The 15,137-nt window shown below is 40.1% G+C and overlaps 1 protein-coding gene across 4 annotated transcripts in view; it reads left to right on the forward strand.

Annotated features, from left to right (window-relative positions):
* MED14 (mediator complex subunit 14) overlaps nt 1-15,137 on the forward strand; it is an 82,921-nt gene that overhangs the window by 2,528 nt on the left and 65,256 nt on the right. For 3 of the 4 annotated variants that reach the window (XM_060182598.1, XM_007521103.3, XM_016187265.2), the window contains exons 2-4: nt 4,252-4,278; nt 6,936-7,041; nt 14,877-15,050. In XM_060182598.1, the coding sequence (XP_060038581.1) occupies nt 4,252-4,278; nt 6,936-7,041; nt 14,877-15,050 (307 nt within the window). Of the gene's footprint in view, nt 1-4,249; nt 4,279-6,935; nt 7,042-14,434; nt 14,571-14,876; nt 15,051-15,137 lie in introns of those variants that run through there. The other variant, XM_060182601.1, reaches the window with a different exon arrangement.

Consider the following 15,137-nt stretch of genomic DNA (forward strand, 5'->3'; position numbering starts at 1 on the left):
TTGTTCAACTCAGTACACTTTGGAGCTGAAAGGTGATTTTTGTTAGTAATGGTTAGGCCGGAGCAACTGGAGGTTCCTTGGATAAACAAAGATGTGGGGTTTTTCGTTTGCTTGTTTTTTGTTTCTTGTATGTGTGCTGCCAAAGTGAGCACTGGTCACTTTAAGTTTTAAGACTGTACATGCCTTATTTTCTTTACCCTTTACCCTTTTTTTCCTCCCCTTAGCAGATCACCGCTCAGCTCTGGCTTATGGTGATGTGGGGGATTGAACCTGGAACTCTGGCACGAGAGTCTCTTTGTATAACCATTGCACTATCCCCCCTGCCCTCCTTAACTTCATTTCCTAATACTCTCCTTGTTCGCTTTGTTTCTGCCATACTGATGTTTCTTGATACTGCCAGGCATAGTCCTGCCTTAGAGCCTTTGCTCTCCCCAACCCCAGATCTGTGTGATTTCCTTTCCTGCTTCCTTTAGGTCTTTGTTCAGAGATAATTTATCAGAAAGACTTTCTCTGACTATCCATAAGAAGTACTCTGCCCCTTCACTTTATCCTTTTTATTCATTGCTTTGTTTTCCTTTAGAGCATTTACCACCACCAGACATGATTAGTTTATTGTCTGTCTTCCCCACCACTGGGAACTCCTTAAGGAGAGGGATTTTGATTTGTTTACCACTTTCCCTAGGGCTTAGAACAATGCCTGACACAGTCAGGGACTAACTCAGTATTTACTGATTTAATTCATGAATGAATGAATTTTTAGGATTGTCATTGTAGATCCTGGAGAGTCTTAACAGGGAATTTCACAATCTTTCTTAACATATATGAAGGAAACTTTTTCTCTTTTGATTTGTGGTAACCAAAGTCAATTTAGGAATTTAACCTCAGAAGTTACTAAAGTATGTATTTTTCCTTGTTCCAGGTAAAAAACATCTGGATTAATACATAAGTATAAACTCAATGTCCTCAGTACTCTTCTAGAGTCATTTTTCTGTCAAATTTGATGTTTGTCTATGAACTATTGAGGGTAAAAAGAACAGCCTTGGAAATTTAAGTGGTTTGTATTTGGTTTCAGATTTCAGGTTGCTTTTTTTCCTTCTGCTCGCTGGTTTTCCTTCCCCAACACACATTCTCATTTTAGAGTTTCCATTTTGCCTTGATTCTAAGGGCCTTAGGTTCTATTTTTTGTTTTTTTAACTCTTCAAGATAAAATCAGAAAATACCAGAATTTTAATCATGTCATGTTGTTTTATTGCATTTTGTGTAAATAAATTCCTGACTTTAATTCTCCCAAATGCACTTTTTGCAGTTTTTATTTATTCCCTTTTGTTGCCCTTGTTTTATTGTTGTAGTTATTGTTGTCATCGTTGTTGGATAGGACAGAGAGAAATGGAGAGAGATGGGGAAGACAGACACCTGCAGACCTGTTTCACCGCTTGTGAAGGGACTCCCCTGCAGGTGGGGAGCCAGGGGCTCGAACCGGGATCCTTATGCTGGTCAGCTCCCTGCCTTTTGCATCTTATCTAGGCTTTTATCCTAGATAGCAAGCTTATTATCCAGAAAACAATTTAAAATAGATTAGTAGAGGGTGGGGGGATTAGCATAATGATTATGCTAAAACTCTCATGCCTGGCCTCTAGATAGAGTCTCAGGTTCAATCTCCTGCACAACCATAAACCAGAACTGAGTCTCTAACTTACCTTTATCTCTGTACCTGTCATTAAAACAAAGTGTGTATGTATGTATGTATGTATATATATATATATATATATATATATATATATGTATTTTTTTTTGCCTCCAGGGTTATTGCTAGGACTAGGTGCCTGCACCACAAATCCACTACCCCTGGAGGCTATTTTTCCCCCTTTTGTTGCCCTTGTTTCATCGTTGTTGTGGTGTTTTTTTTTAATATTTTATTTATTTATTAATGAAAGGGATAGGAGAGAGAGAAAGAATCAGACATCACTCTGGTACATGTGCTGCTAGGGATTGAACTCAGCACCTCATGCTTGAGAGACCAACGTTTTATCCACTGCGCCACCTCCCGGACCACGTTGTTGTGGTTATTATTATTATAGTTGTTATTGATGTCGTTGCTGGATAGGACAGAGAGAAATGGAGAGAGGAGGGGAAGACAGGGTGGGGGAGAGAAAGATAGACACACCTGCAGACCTGCTTCACGACTTGTGAAGTGACCCCTCCTGCAGGTGGGGAGCTGGGGGCTAGAACCAGGATCTTTATGCTTGTCCTTGCATTTCGTGTCATGTGCGCTTAACCCGCTGGGCTACCGCCCGGCCCCCCAAACAAAGTATATTTAAAAAATATAGTACGGGAGTCGGGCGGTAGCGCAGCGGGTTAAGTGCAGGTGGTGCAAAGCACAAGGACTGACATAAGGATCCCAGATCCCCTAGCTCCCCACCTGCAGGGGAGTCGCTTCACAGGCGGTGAAGCAGGTCTGCAGGTGTCTATCTTTCTGTCCTCCCTATCTTTCTCTTCCCCTCCTCTCTCCATTTCTCTCTGTCCTATCCAACAACAACGACATCAATCATAATTACAACAATAAAACAAGGGCAACAAGAGGGAATAAATAATAAATAAATATTTTAAATAAAATAAAATAGATTAGTAGCAACTGTGCAAAGGGCACTAGCCCTTTTTTGCTGAAATGACATGACTGACATCAAATGATCTTTTCAGGGTCTCTGGACTGGAAAAATGGTTCCTATTCTTTGAGCCTAGAAACGGTCCACTCTTCTGTTCCTTTCTCTTCAGTGATTTGTTAAGTACAAATCGTCTCTCTCCTTCTCTCTCTCTCCCCCTTCCTCTCTCTCCCCCCTCCTCTCCTACCCCTCTGTATATATATCTCACGCACACACACATATACTCCCATCCATCCCCAATCATGGTTCTCATTTTCTCCCTTCTTGAAGGACAAGGCTTGTGGCTTCTCAAGATGTGTCCTCAAGAGGTTTTCCATGTCTGCTGGAGGAGCAGTGTCTGCTGTTACTTGCAGCCTGCTAATACAGCTTACATTTCTGTGTGTACTGCATCCTTGGTGTGCTGGCCCTTGCAGTCCCTTTGTCACTTTTTTTTTTTTTACTATATTTTTAAAGTTTTTATTTATGAGAAAGATAGGAGAGGGAACCAGACATCACTCTGGCACATCGGGGATCGAACTCAGGACCTCATGCTTGAGAGTCCAAAGCTTTACCACTGCGCCACCTCCCGGACCATTGTCACTCAGATCTTAACTTCAGCTTCTACGCCTCTGCCCACCCTGAGAATTAGGTAGCTACAATCGAGAACTCATTCATAACAGTCTCCCCACATTGTACCTTGAATCTCTGGAGGTGGTTTGAGTTTTTGCAGCTGTGGCACATGAGCAGGAGAAGACGGTATATATAACTAACTCTGTGTATTCTTCAAGAACTGACTAGCGTTGTTCAAGCCATTTAATCTTGGGATCATGGGATAAATGTTTACAGAATGTGGCCTTTCAGGCGACATCAGAATCCTTGTAAGCATCCTTGATGTGAGTGTTCAATGGTATAATTTATAATTTATCTGGGGGAAATGGTGACCAATTGGTTGCTGGTTACCAGTTCTAGCAACAAGAAATAAAAACTTTACAGGAGCTGTTTAAAAGTAATAGAATACACTGTGTATACATATATATATATATACATATATATGTATGTATATATATATATGCATATATGTGTGTGTGTGGTATATGTGTGTGTGGTATATGTGTGTGTGTAATAGAAATGCAACATAACATAATTACTACAAAACACTTAGCTGGCACTGACTCTTCCATGTGATTAGCTTCTAGTTTTCCCAGCATAGCAAAAACATGGATTGCTTGGAAGCAAGATTCCATTGACTACAGGGAGGCCGGCAGCTATGTGATACTCTGCATCTGTGGCCATCTTAGTACTAGAATATTTTCTCTGATTCTATATGCTATAGTGTGTTGATGAGAAACTTGGAATTTTTTTCCCCCTAATGTCTGAGGTTCATGCAATACCTTTTGAAACATCTTGAATGGAAGGAAATGTTTAGTTGGTTATTACTTTGTAGCTGGATTGCTGGAAGCTCATAAAAAGAAAAAAAGTTTTATTTTGTTTTTTAACCCATTTTTTTCTGTGGCAGCAATGTATCTAATAGTCGATGAAGACCAATCTTTTGGTGCAGGTATACATACTATTTAGTCAATTTCTTCTTTTTTTTTTCTTCTTCCTTTCTTAGACTACCAAGGAAATCTGATGTGGAAAGGTGAGTAGAAAAAAAAGCCTTAAATCTATCTCTGTGTTGTTATATCTGTGAGTGTATGAGAGAATGAGTGCAAGAGAACACAAGAGTGAGAATATGTAGATTTGTTTTGTCCACTGGAGTCAGAAGGCAAACTTGACCTTGGAAAACCAACACAACTAAAACAGTGTGATGTCAGAGAAATAGAAACCAAAAATATTGCCATATTTTACAAAGGAGGACATCTGTTTTCCAGAAGAGGACTTCTTTGGAAAGCCATATTAATATCAATAAGATACAGGTATTTTGGGAGTCGGGCTGTAGCGCAGCGGGTTAAGCGCAGGTGGTGCAAAGCACAAGGACCTGCGTAAGGATCCCGGTTCGAACCCCAGCTCCCCACCTGCAGGGGAGTCGCTTCACAGGCGGTGAAGCAGGTCTGCAGGTGTCTATCTTTCTCTCCCCCTCTCTGTCTTCCCCTCCTCTCTCCATTTCTCTCTGTCCTATCCAACAACAACAATAATAACTACAACAATAAAACAAGGGCAACAAAAGGGAATAAATAAATAAAATAAATATTTAAAAAAAGTTTTTTAAAAAAAAGATACAGGTATTTTTGCTTAGGGGGAAGAGCAAAAAGAACTTGCACTTTTTTTCTAAGTGTTTTCTAATATTTATTTATTTATTTTCCCTTTTGTTGCCCTTGTTTTATTGTTGTAGTTATTATTATTGTTATTGATGTCATCATTGTTGGCTAGGAGCCACTCCCCTGCAGGTGGGGAGCTTCTGGGGGCTCGAACCGGGATTCTTGGTGCCACCTTGCACTTAACCTGCTGCGCTACTGCCCGGCTCCCGAACTTGCACTTTTCTTTTTAAATCAGAGCACTCCTCAGCTCTGGCTTATGGTGGTGTGGGGGATTGAACCTGGGACTTTGGAGCCTCAGGCACAAGAGTTTCTTTGCATAATCATTATGCTGTGTACCCTCTGCCCTGTACTTTTATTTATTTATTTATCTATTTATTTTTATTTATTTACTTTTTTGTCTCCAGGGTTATTGCTGGAGCTCTGTGCCTGCACTACAAATCCACTGCTCTGGGAGGCTTTTTTTTTTTCCCCTTTCATTGCCCTTGTTGTTTATCATTGTTGCTGTTATTGTTGTCATTGTCGTTGTTGGATAGGACAGAGAGAAATGGAGAGAGGAGGGGAAGACAGAGAGGAGAGAAAGATAGACACCGACAAACCTGCTTCACCACTTGTGAAGCGAGCCCCCTGCAGGTGGGGAGCTGGGGGCTTGAACCGGGACCCTTATCTGGTCCTTGCACTTTGCGCCATGTGTGCTTAACCCACTGCGCTACCACCCGCCCCCCTGCCCTATACTTTTAAAAAATATATGTATTTGATATGACAGAGAAATTGGGTGGGGAGGGGAGATAGAGTACTGCTTTACCACTTGTAAAGCTTCCCCCCAGAAGTGGGGACTGGTGCCTTGAACCTGGGTCCTTCCTTGTACATGGCAATATATGTGCAGTTTAATGTGTGTGCCACCACCCAACCCCTTACACTTTCTATAAACTGATGGTGCTGAGACTTTTAGCACTGAGGCAGCTGCCAGATCTTAATGTCCATTTGACATTTCTTCTGTGTCCCAGTGCCTGTAGTACTGCTTATTTAATACTCAATCCTCTTAATTCTCATAGATACTGACATAGTCATAGTTGTATCTAGGTCCTTTATTCTTCTTATATGCCAATAAACTTTATTGCTGGTTTATCCTTAAGCTTTCTTTTTTCTTTCTTTTTTTTTTTGCATCCAGTGTTATCGCTGGGGATTGGTGCCAATACTATAAATCTTGCTCCTGGCAGCCATCTTTTCCCATTTTCATTGCATAGGACATAGAAATTGAGAGAGGATGAGGAGACAGAGAGGGAAAGAAAAAGACGCCTACAGACCTGCTTCACGGCTTTGTGAAGTGTCCCCCCTGCAGGTGGAGAGCAGGGGCTCAAACCCTGCTCCTTGCACTTAGTACTGGGTGCGCTACCTCCAGGTCCCTGATCCTTAAGCTTTTTTGGTTGTTCATAGGCCCTGTGTATGTGGCTAATAGAGCTAGACTGTAGTGCTTAGATAGAAGTATACTTCAAGAGAAACCTAGTTTGCTACATTGTATCATGGTGTGGGGAAAGATGTAGAAATAGGTTGGATTTTATAGGTAAGAGTCCAATTAGAGGGTGTTTGGTGTCCTGCTGGGTCCTGTCATCACTCCTGCCCTGTTGATTTTGTGTGTGTGTGTGTGTGTGTGTGTGTGTGTGTGTGTGTGTGTGTGTGTGTGTGTGTGTGTGTGTGTGTGTGTCTTAAAATAAATCATAAAGTATAATTATCAGCTTTGTAGCTGACACGAAGTTGACAGGTCTAGCTAACACATTTAAACATAAAGCTTTTAAGTTTTACAAGAAGATGGTAAGAAAGACTGATGAACACCAGGAGAAAAAGCATAGTGGGTATGGCATAAAAATATTGAGTTGTCAGAAAAGTGGCAGTAATAACTCACATTCAGATATTTTAAGTGGTTTCATTGCATGGTTGTAAACAAAAAGGTTGAATCATATTTTAGTTCTGATGAAATGAATGTTGAAATACTCTGTTGATTAAGAATTGTTGGTTCATTAATGATTATTTCTGTTTCTAGGAAAATAGAAATAGTGCAGTTTTCTAGCCGGACACGCCAACTCTTTGTTCGGTTATTAGCTTTAGTAAAATGGGCTAATAATGCTGGCAAAGTGGAAAAATGTGCGGTGAGTTAAACTTTCCTTTTCACAAAAAAATAACATTTTGTAATGCTAACTTAGATATAGCTTCTTGTTTTTGTTTTAAATGATGCTTGCTGATTTGTTTTGAGCTACATTACTGTGAGCAGTCCTTTGCATAGGATGATGCATAATCTGTTTGTTGCATAGCCTGCATCTGTTTGTCTCCTCAGTTTGCAAAGTACTTCTTTGAATTTTACTTATTGACTCTTGGTAACCTGTGTGAGAACAGGAGTCTTGAATTATCTATTTTTTAAAAAATATTTATTTATTTTATTCCCTTTTGTTGCCCTTGTTGTTTTATTGTTGTAGTTACTGATATTGTTGTTGTTGGATAGGACAGAGAGAAATGGAGAGAGGGGGAGAGAAAGATAGACACCTGCAGACTAGCTTCAGTGCTTGTGAAGTGACTCCCCTGCAGATGGGGAGCCAGGGACTTGAACCGGGATCCTTACACCATTCCTTGCGCTTTGCGCCACCTGTGCTTGACCCACTGTGCTACCGCCCAACTTTTTGAATTATCTAATTTTTACTAATGATGAGATTCTTAGATATTAATTAAATGGCTTCTTCAAGGTCATAGAGCTGATGATAGCATTTACCTGTTCATTTGTTTATCTTTGTCTTTATTATTGTTGTTGTTATTTTACCAGTCTAATGAATCTGTCTTTGCTGAAATATAAATTTCCGAAATTTCTGGCAAGTGGCGCAGTGGATAAAGCATTGGACTCTCGAGCATGAGGTCCTGAGTTTGATCCCCGGTAGCACATGTACCAGTGATGTCTGAATGTCTAGTTCTTTCTCTCTCTCCCCTCCTTTCTCCTTAATAATTAAATAAAATCTTTAAAAAATTATCTGAACAGCCTAAGGTTTCTTTTTAATAATTAATCTGGGATAAAAAGGATATTCACACTTTCAATGAAGAGTTTAAAGAAAAGTTGTTTAATCCTTAATAATACCATTGGCATTTAAATTACCTGGTTGAAAAAAAAAGTTAAATTACCTGTTTGATATGACTGGGTTGAGCTTTATTTATTTTTTTAAATTTCTTTATTGGGTTGAGGTTTAATAATGCAATACCAAGCAAAACTCAAAACTTGGTTTTAGTATTGTAGCCACCTTTTATTAATTCATAGAATGACATTTTACTTTCTGAATGACATTCTGAATAAAAGAAAACATCAGCTGACTAGTAGAGACTTTAATATTTTTGTTCTCAACTTAATGATTATTTAACAAGGTTCATTAGAGAGTCTTAATAGATGATTATCTTTACACATCTTAGACATATGTATCTAGATGAGTATATAGAACTCTGGCTAATGGTAAAGCAGTTTGGATCATGTTTTATCCAAGAATAAAAATTCTCATTCTCCTAGAGCTTTTTGCTTTGTTATTTTTTATTTTTATCTATATATTTATTCATTTATTGAATAGAGACAGGAAAACTGTGATGGAAGGGAGAGGTGGGGAGAGAAAGACACCTGCAACACTGCTTTATTTCTTGTGAAGTTCACCCTACCCCCTCACTCCCGCAAGTCCAGGGCCTTGGGAATGTGTTCTCAGCGAGTGTGCCACCAGCCAGGCTCCCTCCTAGAGTTTTCTTTTTAATATTTATTTATTATTTATTCCCTTTTGTTGTCCTTGCTGTTTTATTGTTGTAGTTGTGATTGATGTCATTGTTGTTGGACAGAGAGAAATGGATAGAGATGGGGAAGACAGAGGGGGGGAGAGAAAGATAGACATCTGCAGACCTGCTTCATCGCTTGTGAAGCGACTCCCCTGCAGGTGGGGAGCGGGGGATCGAACCGGGATCCTGGTGCCAGTCCTTGTGCTTTGCGCCACGTGCGCTTAACCCGCTGTGCTACCGCCCAACTCCCAGTTCTTTTTTTTTTTTTTTTTAAGGCAACTACTGAAATGTAGTTTAGATACCATTTGAGGGGGGGTTGAGCGTGACACACCGAGTTAAGCACACTTAGTGCAAAGCACAAGCACCCGTGGAAGGACCTGGGTTCGAGCCTCCGGCTTCACACCCACAGGAGGGTTCCCTTCACAAGTGGTGAAGCAGGTCTGCAAGTGTCTATCTTTCTCTCTCCCTATTTCCCCCTCCCCATCAATTTCTGTCCTATCCAAAAGAAAAAGCAAGCAAGAAAGAAAGATGGCCAAAGGAGCAGTGGATTCATAGTATTGGCACTTCTTCTTCTAGCGTTTGCCCTTCTTCCGTAGCCAGTCAACAGCATCAGGTTGAGCCTGATGTAAAGTTTCGAGCCCCAGCAATAACGCTGGAGGCAAAAAAATAAAATAAAATAAAATAAAATAAAGTAAAATAAAAAGGGGGGCAGGTGGTAGCACACACAGTGCAGAGTGCAAGGTCCTTGCAGTCCAGCTCAAGGATCCTGCTTGGAGATCCCAGCTCCCTAACTGCAGGGGGGTCACTTTGCAAGCGTTGAAGCAAGTCTACAGGTGTCTGTCTTCCCCACCTCTCTCAGTTTCTGCACTATCCAAAACCAACAACAACAACAGTGGAAAAAAGATGGCTGCCAGGAACAGTGGATTCGTAGTGCAGTCAGGTGGTGGCACATTTGGTTGAGTGCACACATTACAGTGCTCAAGGACCCAGGTTAAAGCCCCTGGTTAAAGCACCTGCAGGTGTCTCTCTGTCTCCCCCTCCTCTCTCAGTTTCTCTCTGTCTCTATCCGATAATCAATAAATAATAAATAAATGAAAATAAAATAAAAGTAGGGGGCTGGTTTGGTGGCACAACTGGTTGAGCGCACGTGTTACATTGAGCAAGGACCTGGGCAGTTCCCACCTGCAGGGGGAAAGCTTTGCAGTGGTGAAGCAGTGTTGCAGGTGTCTGTCTCACTCCCTGTCACCCCCTTCCCTCTCAATTTCTGGCTGTCTCTACTAATAAATAAAGATAAAATAAAAAATTTCAAAAAGATAGCATTTGAAGTGTATAATCCCATAGTTTTAATATATTCACTGACAGGACTGAAGAAATAACATAATAGTTCTGTAAAAGACTTTCTTTCTTTTTTTTTTTTAAGATTTTATTTATTAATGAGAAAGACAGGAGGAGAGAGAAAGAACCAGACATCACTCTGGCACATGTGCTACCGGGGATTGAACTCAGGACCTCATGCTTGAGAGTCCAAAGCCCTATCACTGCACCACCTCCCGGACCACTGTAAAAGACTTTCATGTTTGAGGCTCTGAGGTCCCAGCTTCAGTCCCCAGCACCACCATAAGCCAGAGCTGAGCAGTGCTCTGGTCAGTCAGTCTCTTACATTAAAATAAATAAAATATTAAAAATATGTTCACAGATATATATTTTTTCTTTTTTAACCAGAGCACTGTTCAGCTCTGGCTTATGGTGGTGCAGGGGATTGAACCTAGGACTTTGGAGCCTCAGGCATGAGATTCTGTTTGCATAACCATTATGCTATCTACCCTCCACTGTTCACAGATATTCTAAATATATGCAAATATATAAATTGAGTGTGGTAGAAAATATTGGGTATTGTGTGTGATTGAGGTATCAATTCTGGATATCATGTTTCAGTATGTACACATATGTTCGCCTATCACCATAGTCACTTTCAGAACATTTTCATCAACTCTTCTAGGAGGACAAACCTGTGTCCTTTAGCTGTCATTCTCAAATACTCCTCTCCCCTGCCACAAACAACCACTGGCTCTATAGTTCAGATTATGCCTGTTCTGGGTGGGGTAGGTAGCGTAATGGTTCTGCAAAGAGACTCTCTTGACTGAGGCTCCAAGGTCCCAGGTTCATTCCCCCACATCACCATAAACCAGAGCTGAGCAGTGCTCTGGTTAAAATAAAATAGGGAGTCGGGCTGTAGCGCAGCGGGTTAAGCGCAGGTGGCGCTAAGCACAAGGACCCGCATAAGGATCCTGGTTCAAGCCCTGGCTCCCCACCTGCAGGGGTGTCGCTTCACAAGCGGTGAAACAGGTCTGCAGGTGTCTATCTTTCTCTCCCTCTCTCTGTCTTCCCCCTCCCCTCTCCATGTCTCTCTGTCCTATGCAACAACAATGACAACAATAATAACTACAATAATAAAACAACAAGGGCAACAAAAGGGAATAAATAAATAAAAATAAATATTTTAAAATAAAATAAAATAAACCCTCAAAAATAGATTATGCTTGTTCTAAACATTTTATAAAAATGGAATAACAGGGCAGTAGTGCAGCAGGTTAAGTGCAGGTGGTGAAAAACGCAAGAACCCTCGTAAGGATTCGAGCCTCTGGCTCCCCACCTGCAGGGGCGTCACTTTACAAGAGGTGAAGCAAGTGTGCAGGTGTCTATCTTTCTCTCCCCCTCTCTGTCTTCCTCTCCTCTCTCCATTTGTCTCTGTCCTATCCAACAATAATGACATCAATAATAACAATAATTACAACAATAAAAAACAAGGGCAGCAAAAGGGAATAAATATTTAAAAAAATGGAATAACATGGCCTTTTGTATCTCACTTAGCATGGTGTTTTTAAGGTTCATGTTGTATGTATACCAGTATTTAATTATTTTGATAGCAAAATGCTATAGATTGGGCACATTTTGTTTATTCATTAGTTAATGGACACTTAAATTGTATTAGCCTATCGTGAATGATGTTGCATTAAATAATAAAGACCTATTTATCTGACAGAAAACCAGAGCCCTGCTCTAGAATATGTGATGCTGGGGGTTGAACTTTAAATCTCATGCTTACAACTGAGGAACTCTACCCACTGTCCTACTTCCTGGTCAACTAAATTATAAAGGAGATTTTTTTAAAAGAAATATTTTATTATTTATTTATTTATTGCATAGATACAGCCAGAAATCGATAGGGAAAGGAGGGAGAGAGAGACAGGGGACCAGGGACTCAAGCCTGGTCCTTGGTCATTGTTAACATGTGCACTTAACTAGGTGTGCCACTACCCAACCCTGGAGATTTTTATTAACGATATTAACAGCTAATATTTGAGATTTTTCTTTTTCTCCCTTTCCCTTGTTTTTCTTCCTTCCTTCCTTGCTTCCTTCCTTCCTTTTTTTTTTTTTTTAAGATGGGGACCTACGCAGATTCACTAATAAGCTACTCAAAACTTTTAAGTTTTATCTTAGTTAGATGTCTTAAGTCAAAGTTATATAGCTGAAGCTGGTGTAATTTGAGCAATTAAGTGGTTTAGACAGTTCATTAATTATACATACTTAAGATAACAGTGATGTATGTTGGATGAACCTCATGACGTTGATACACGTTAGCATTTTTACAGGGTCCTGAGTGAAGGGAGACTCAGTGATCTAAAGCTGAGTATAATGCCAGGTTAGATGTTTTGAGAGGACTCAAAATGGTTTTGTTAAGTTGAAATCAGACAGATTTTATGCAGCTCAGGCTAGGAAAGGGGTCTTTGCTTGTTAGACTGTCATGCACAAAAGATTTGATTGACTACATACATGGTCTTTGCTAGTTAGAACTGGTGGTGGGGTACTGAGAGCTCACCTGGTAAAATGCAAACATCACTGTGCATCAGGACCCAAATCTGAGCACCCAGCCACCACATGAGATCTCCATGCAAAGGGGAAGCTTCATGAGTGGCAGAGTGGTGTCTCTCCTTTTTTTTCTCTTTTCCTTTCTCTCACCGTCTACATAGAAACAGTAACAACAACAGAAGGAATCCACTGGGAGCACTGGAATCATGCAGACACAATGTCCTGATAGCAAAATAAAATAACCAAGTTAGAGTTGGTGCTGTGAAATCATATCCCCATAGTTGTCTTGTAATTTTGTAGACAATTATAAAATCACCAATAAACATAAACTTTTTTTTTTCAGGGATCATTTCTTTTTTTTTTTTTTTTACTTTTTCTTTTATTATTATTTTTTGTTTTGTTTTATTTATTTTATTTTTTTTCTTTATTGGGGAATTAATGTTTTACATTCAACAGTAAATACAATAGTTTGTACATGCATAACATTCCCCAGTTTGCCATTTAACAATACAACCCCCACTATGTCATTTATCATCCTTCATGGACCTGTATTCTCCCCACCCACCCACTCCCACCCCAGAGTCTTTTACTTTGGTGCGATATAAACATAAACTTTTAAAAAGAAATTGATAGGAACTCATTGTCATTGATAGGAACTCAGTGTCATTGATAGGAACTCAGTTTTGCTAGCCATAGAAGGTGGCTCTTCTAGGCTTTGCTGATCTAAGAGTTAAAAGCAGCATTTTAGGGATTTGGGTGATAGCACAGTAGGTTAAACGCATGTGGCACAAAGTGCAAGGACCGGCGTAAGGATCCTGGTTCAAGCCCCCTGCTCCCCACCTACAGGGAAGTCGCTTCACAAATGGTGAAGCAGGTCTGCAGGTGTCTTATCTTTCTCTCCCCCTCTCTGTCTTCTCCTCTCTCCATTTCTCTCTGTCCTATCTAACAATGACGACATCAATAACAACAACAATGAAACAACAAGGACAACAAAAGGAAATGAAATATTTTTTAAAAAAACATTTTTTTTATTCCAGCTTCTCTAATAGAGTATGGAAATCACTACAAAAATATAGGTCATTGTGTCTGCTTGATGTGGTTTTAATTATGAATGCTTTGTTTCAAGTTGGCCACTAATAAAAATTGAAGCATTTTTTACCCAGTGGAACAGGGATAGTGAATCAAGAATTTGAATATGTGAAGATTAATTGAAGTGTTTAGCTCAAAGTTAGAGTGGACTGCCTGTGTTCTTTTGTCCTCCCTAAAGATTTTATTATTTTTTTAATTACTTGTTTACTTCTTTGGACTATTTTTCTTTTTTTCCTAGACCAAAACGCTGCTCAGTTCTGGCTTATGGTGGTGCTGGGGATTGAACCTGGGACCTCAGAGCCTCAGGCCTGAAAGGCTTTTGTATAACCATTATACTGTCTCCCTAGCCCTGGACTATTGATTTCTTTACTTACATATTTACCAAAACACTGCTCAGCTCTGGCTTATGGTTGTGCTGGAGATTGAAACCGGGATCTTTGAAGCTTCAGGCATGAAAGTCTTTTTTGCATAACCACTATGCTATCACTTCAATCCATAATTAATTAGGTTTTTTTTTTTTTTTTTTTTTTGGTTGTTGTTATAAGAGAGGGGAAACAGCAGAACCCTGCTCAGCTCTTGCATATGGTAATGCCGGGGATTGAATCTCAGGCTGACTCTGGCTTCCCATGTCTTCAGGACATAATAGATTTTAGGTGTTCTAAAATTGAACTAGATGATACAAAGTTCAAGGAAGTACTTGTTAACTTCATGATAAGCTCTATAGAGTTCTGACTCTCTTACCAGATACGCTGTGTAAAGAACAAACTACTTTTTTTTTTTTTTTGCCTCCAGGATTATCGCTGGGGTTCGGTGCCTGCACTACAAATCCACTGCTCCTGGAGGCCATTTTTCTCATTTTGTTGCCCTTGTTGTTCTTATTGTTGTCATTGCTGTTGTTGTTGGATAGGACAGAGAGAAATGGACAGAGGTGGGAGAGAAATGACACCTGCTTCACTGCTTGTGAAGCAAACCCCCTGCAGGTGGGGAGCTGGGGGCTTGAAACGGGATCCTTACACAGTGGGTACGCTTAACCCACTGCGCTACCTCCCAGCCCCCAAGAACAAACATTTCTTCAAATTACTGAGGATTTGTTTTAAAAGAAATATTTGAAAATATGGGAAAAACCTGTATTTATTCCCATTAGATTTCACTTTGGAGTAAATAGATCATATATTTGAAGTGGAAGGCTTCTAGTTTTCAAGGAATGTTAATACCTTTACTCTTTGCTTTAAAGATGATATCAAGCTTCTTAGATCAGCAAGCCATCTTGTTTGTGGACACTGCTGATCGCCTGGCCTCATTAGCTAGAGATGCCCTGGTTCATGCAAGGCTACCCAGTTTTGCCATTCCATATGCCATTGATGTACTGACTACTGGGTCTTACCCACGACTACCCACCTGCATTAGGGTAAGTATCTGTGAATCCGCACCCCCCTACCTCCACCCCAATTGAAAGAGGAAAACTTTATCTTTGGGTTCTATTGTTAATATATAG

The sequence above is a fragment of the Erinaceus europaeus genome, chromosome X (genome assembly GCF_950295315.1).
Source record: "Erinaceus europaeus chromosome X, mEriEur2.1, whole genome shotgun sequence".
NCBI lineage: Eukaryota > Metazoa > Chordata > Mammalia > Eulipotyphla > Erinaceidae > Erinaceus > Erinaceus europaeus.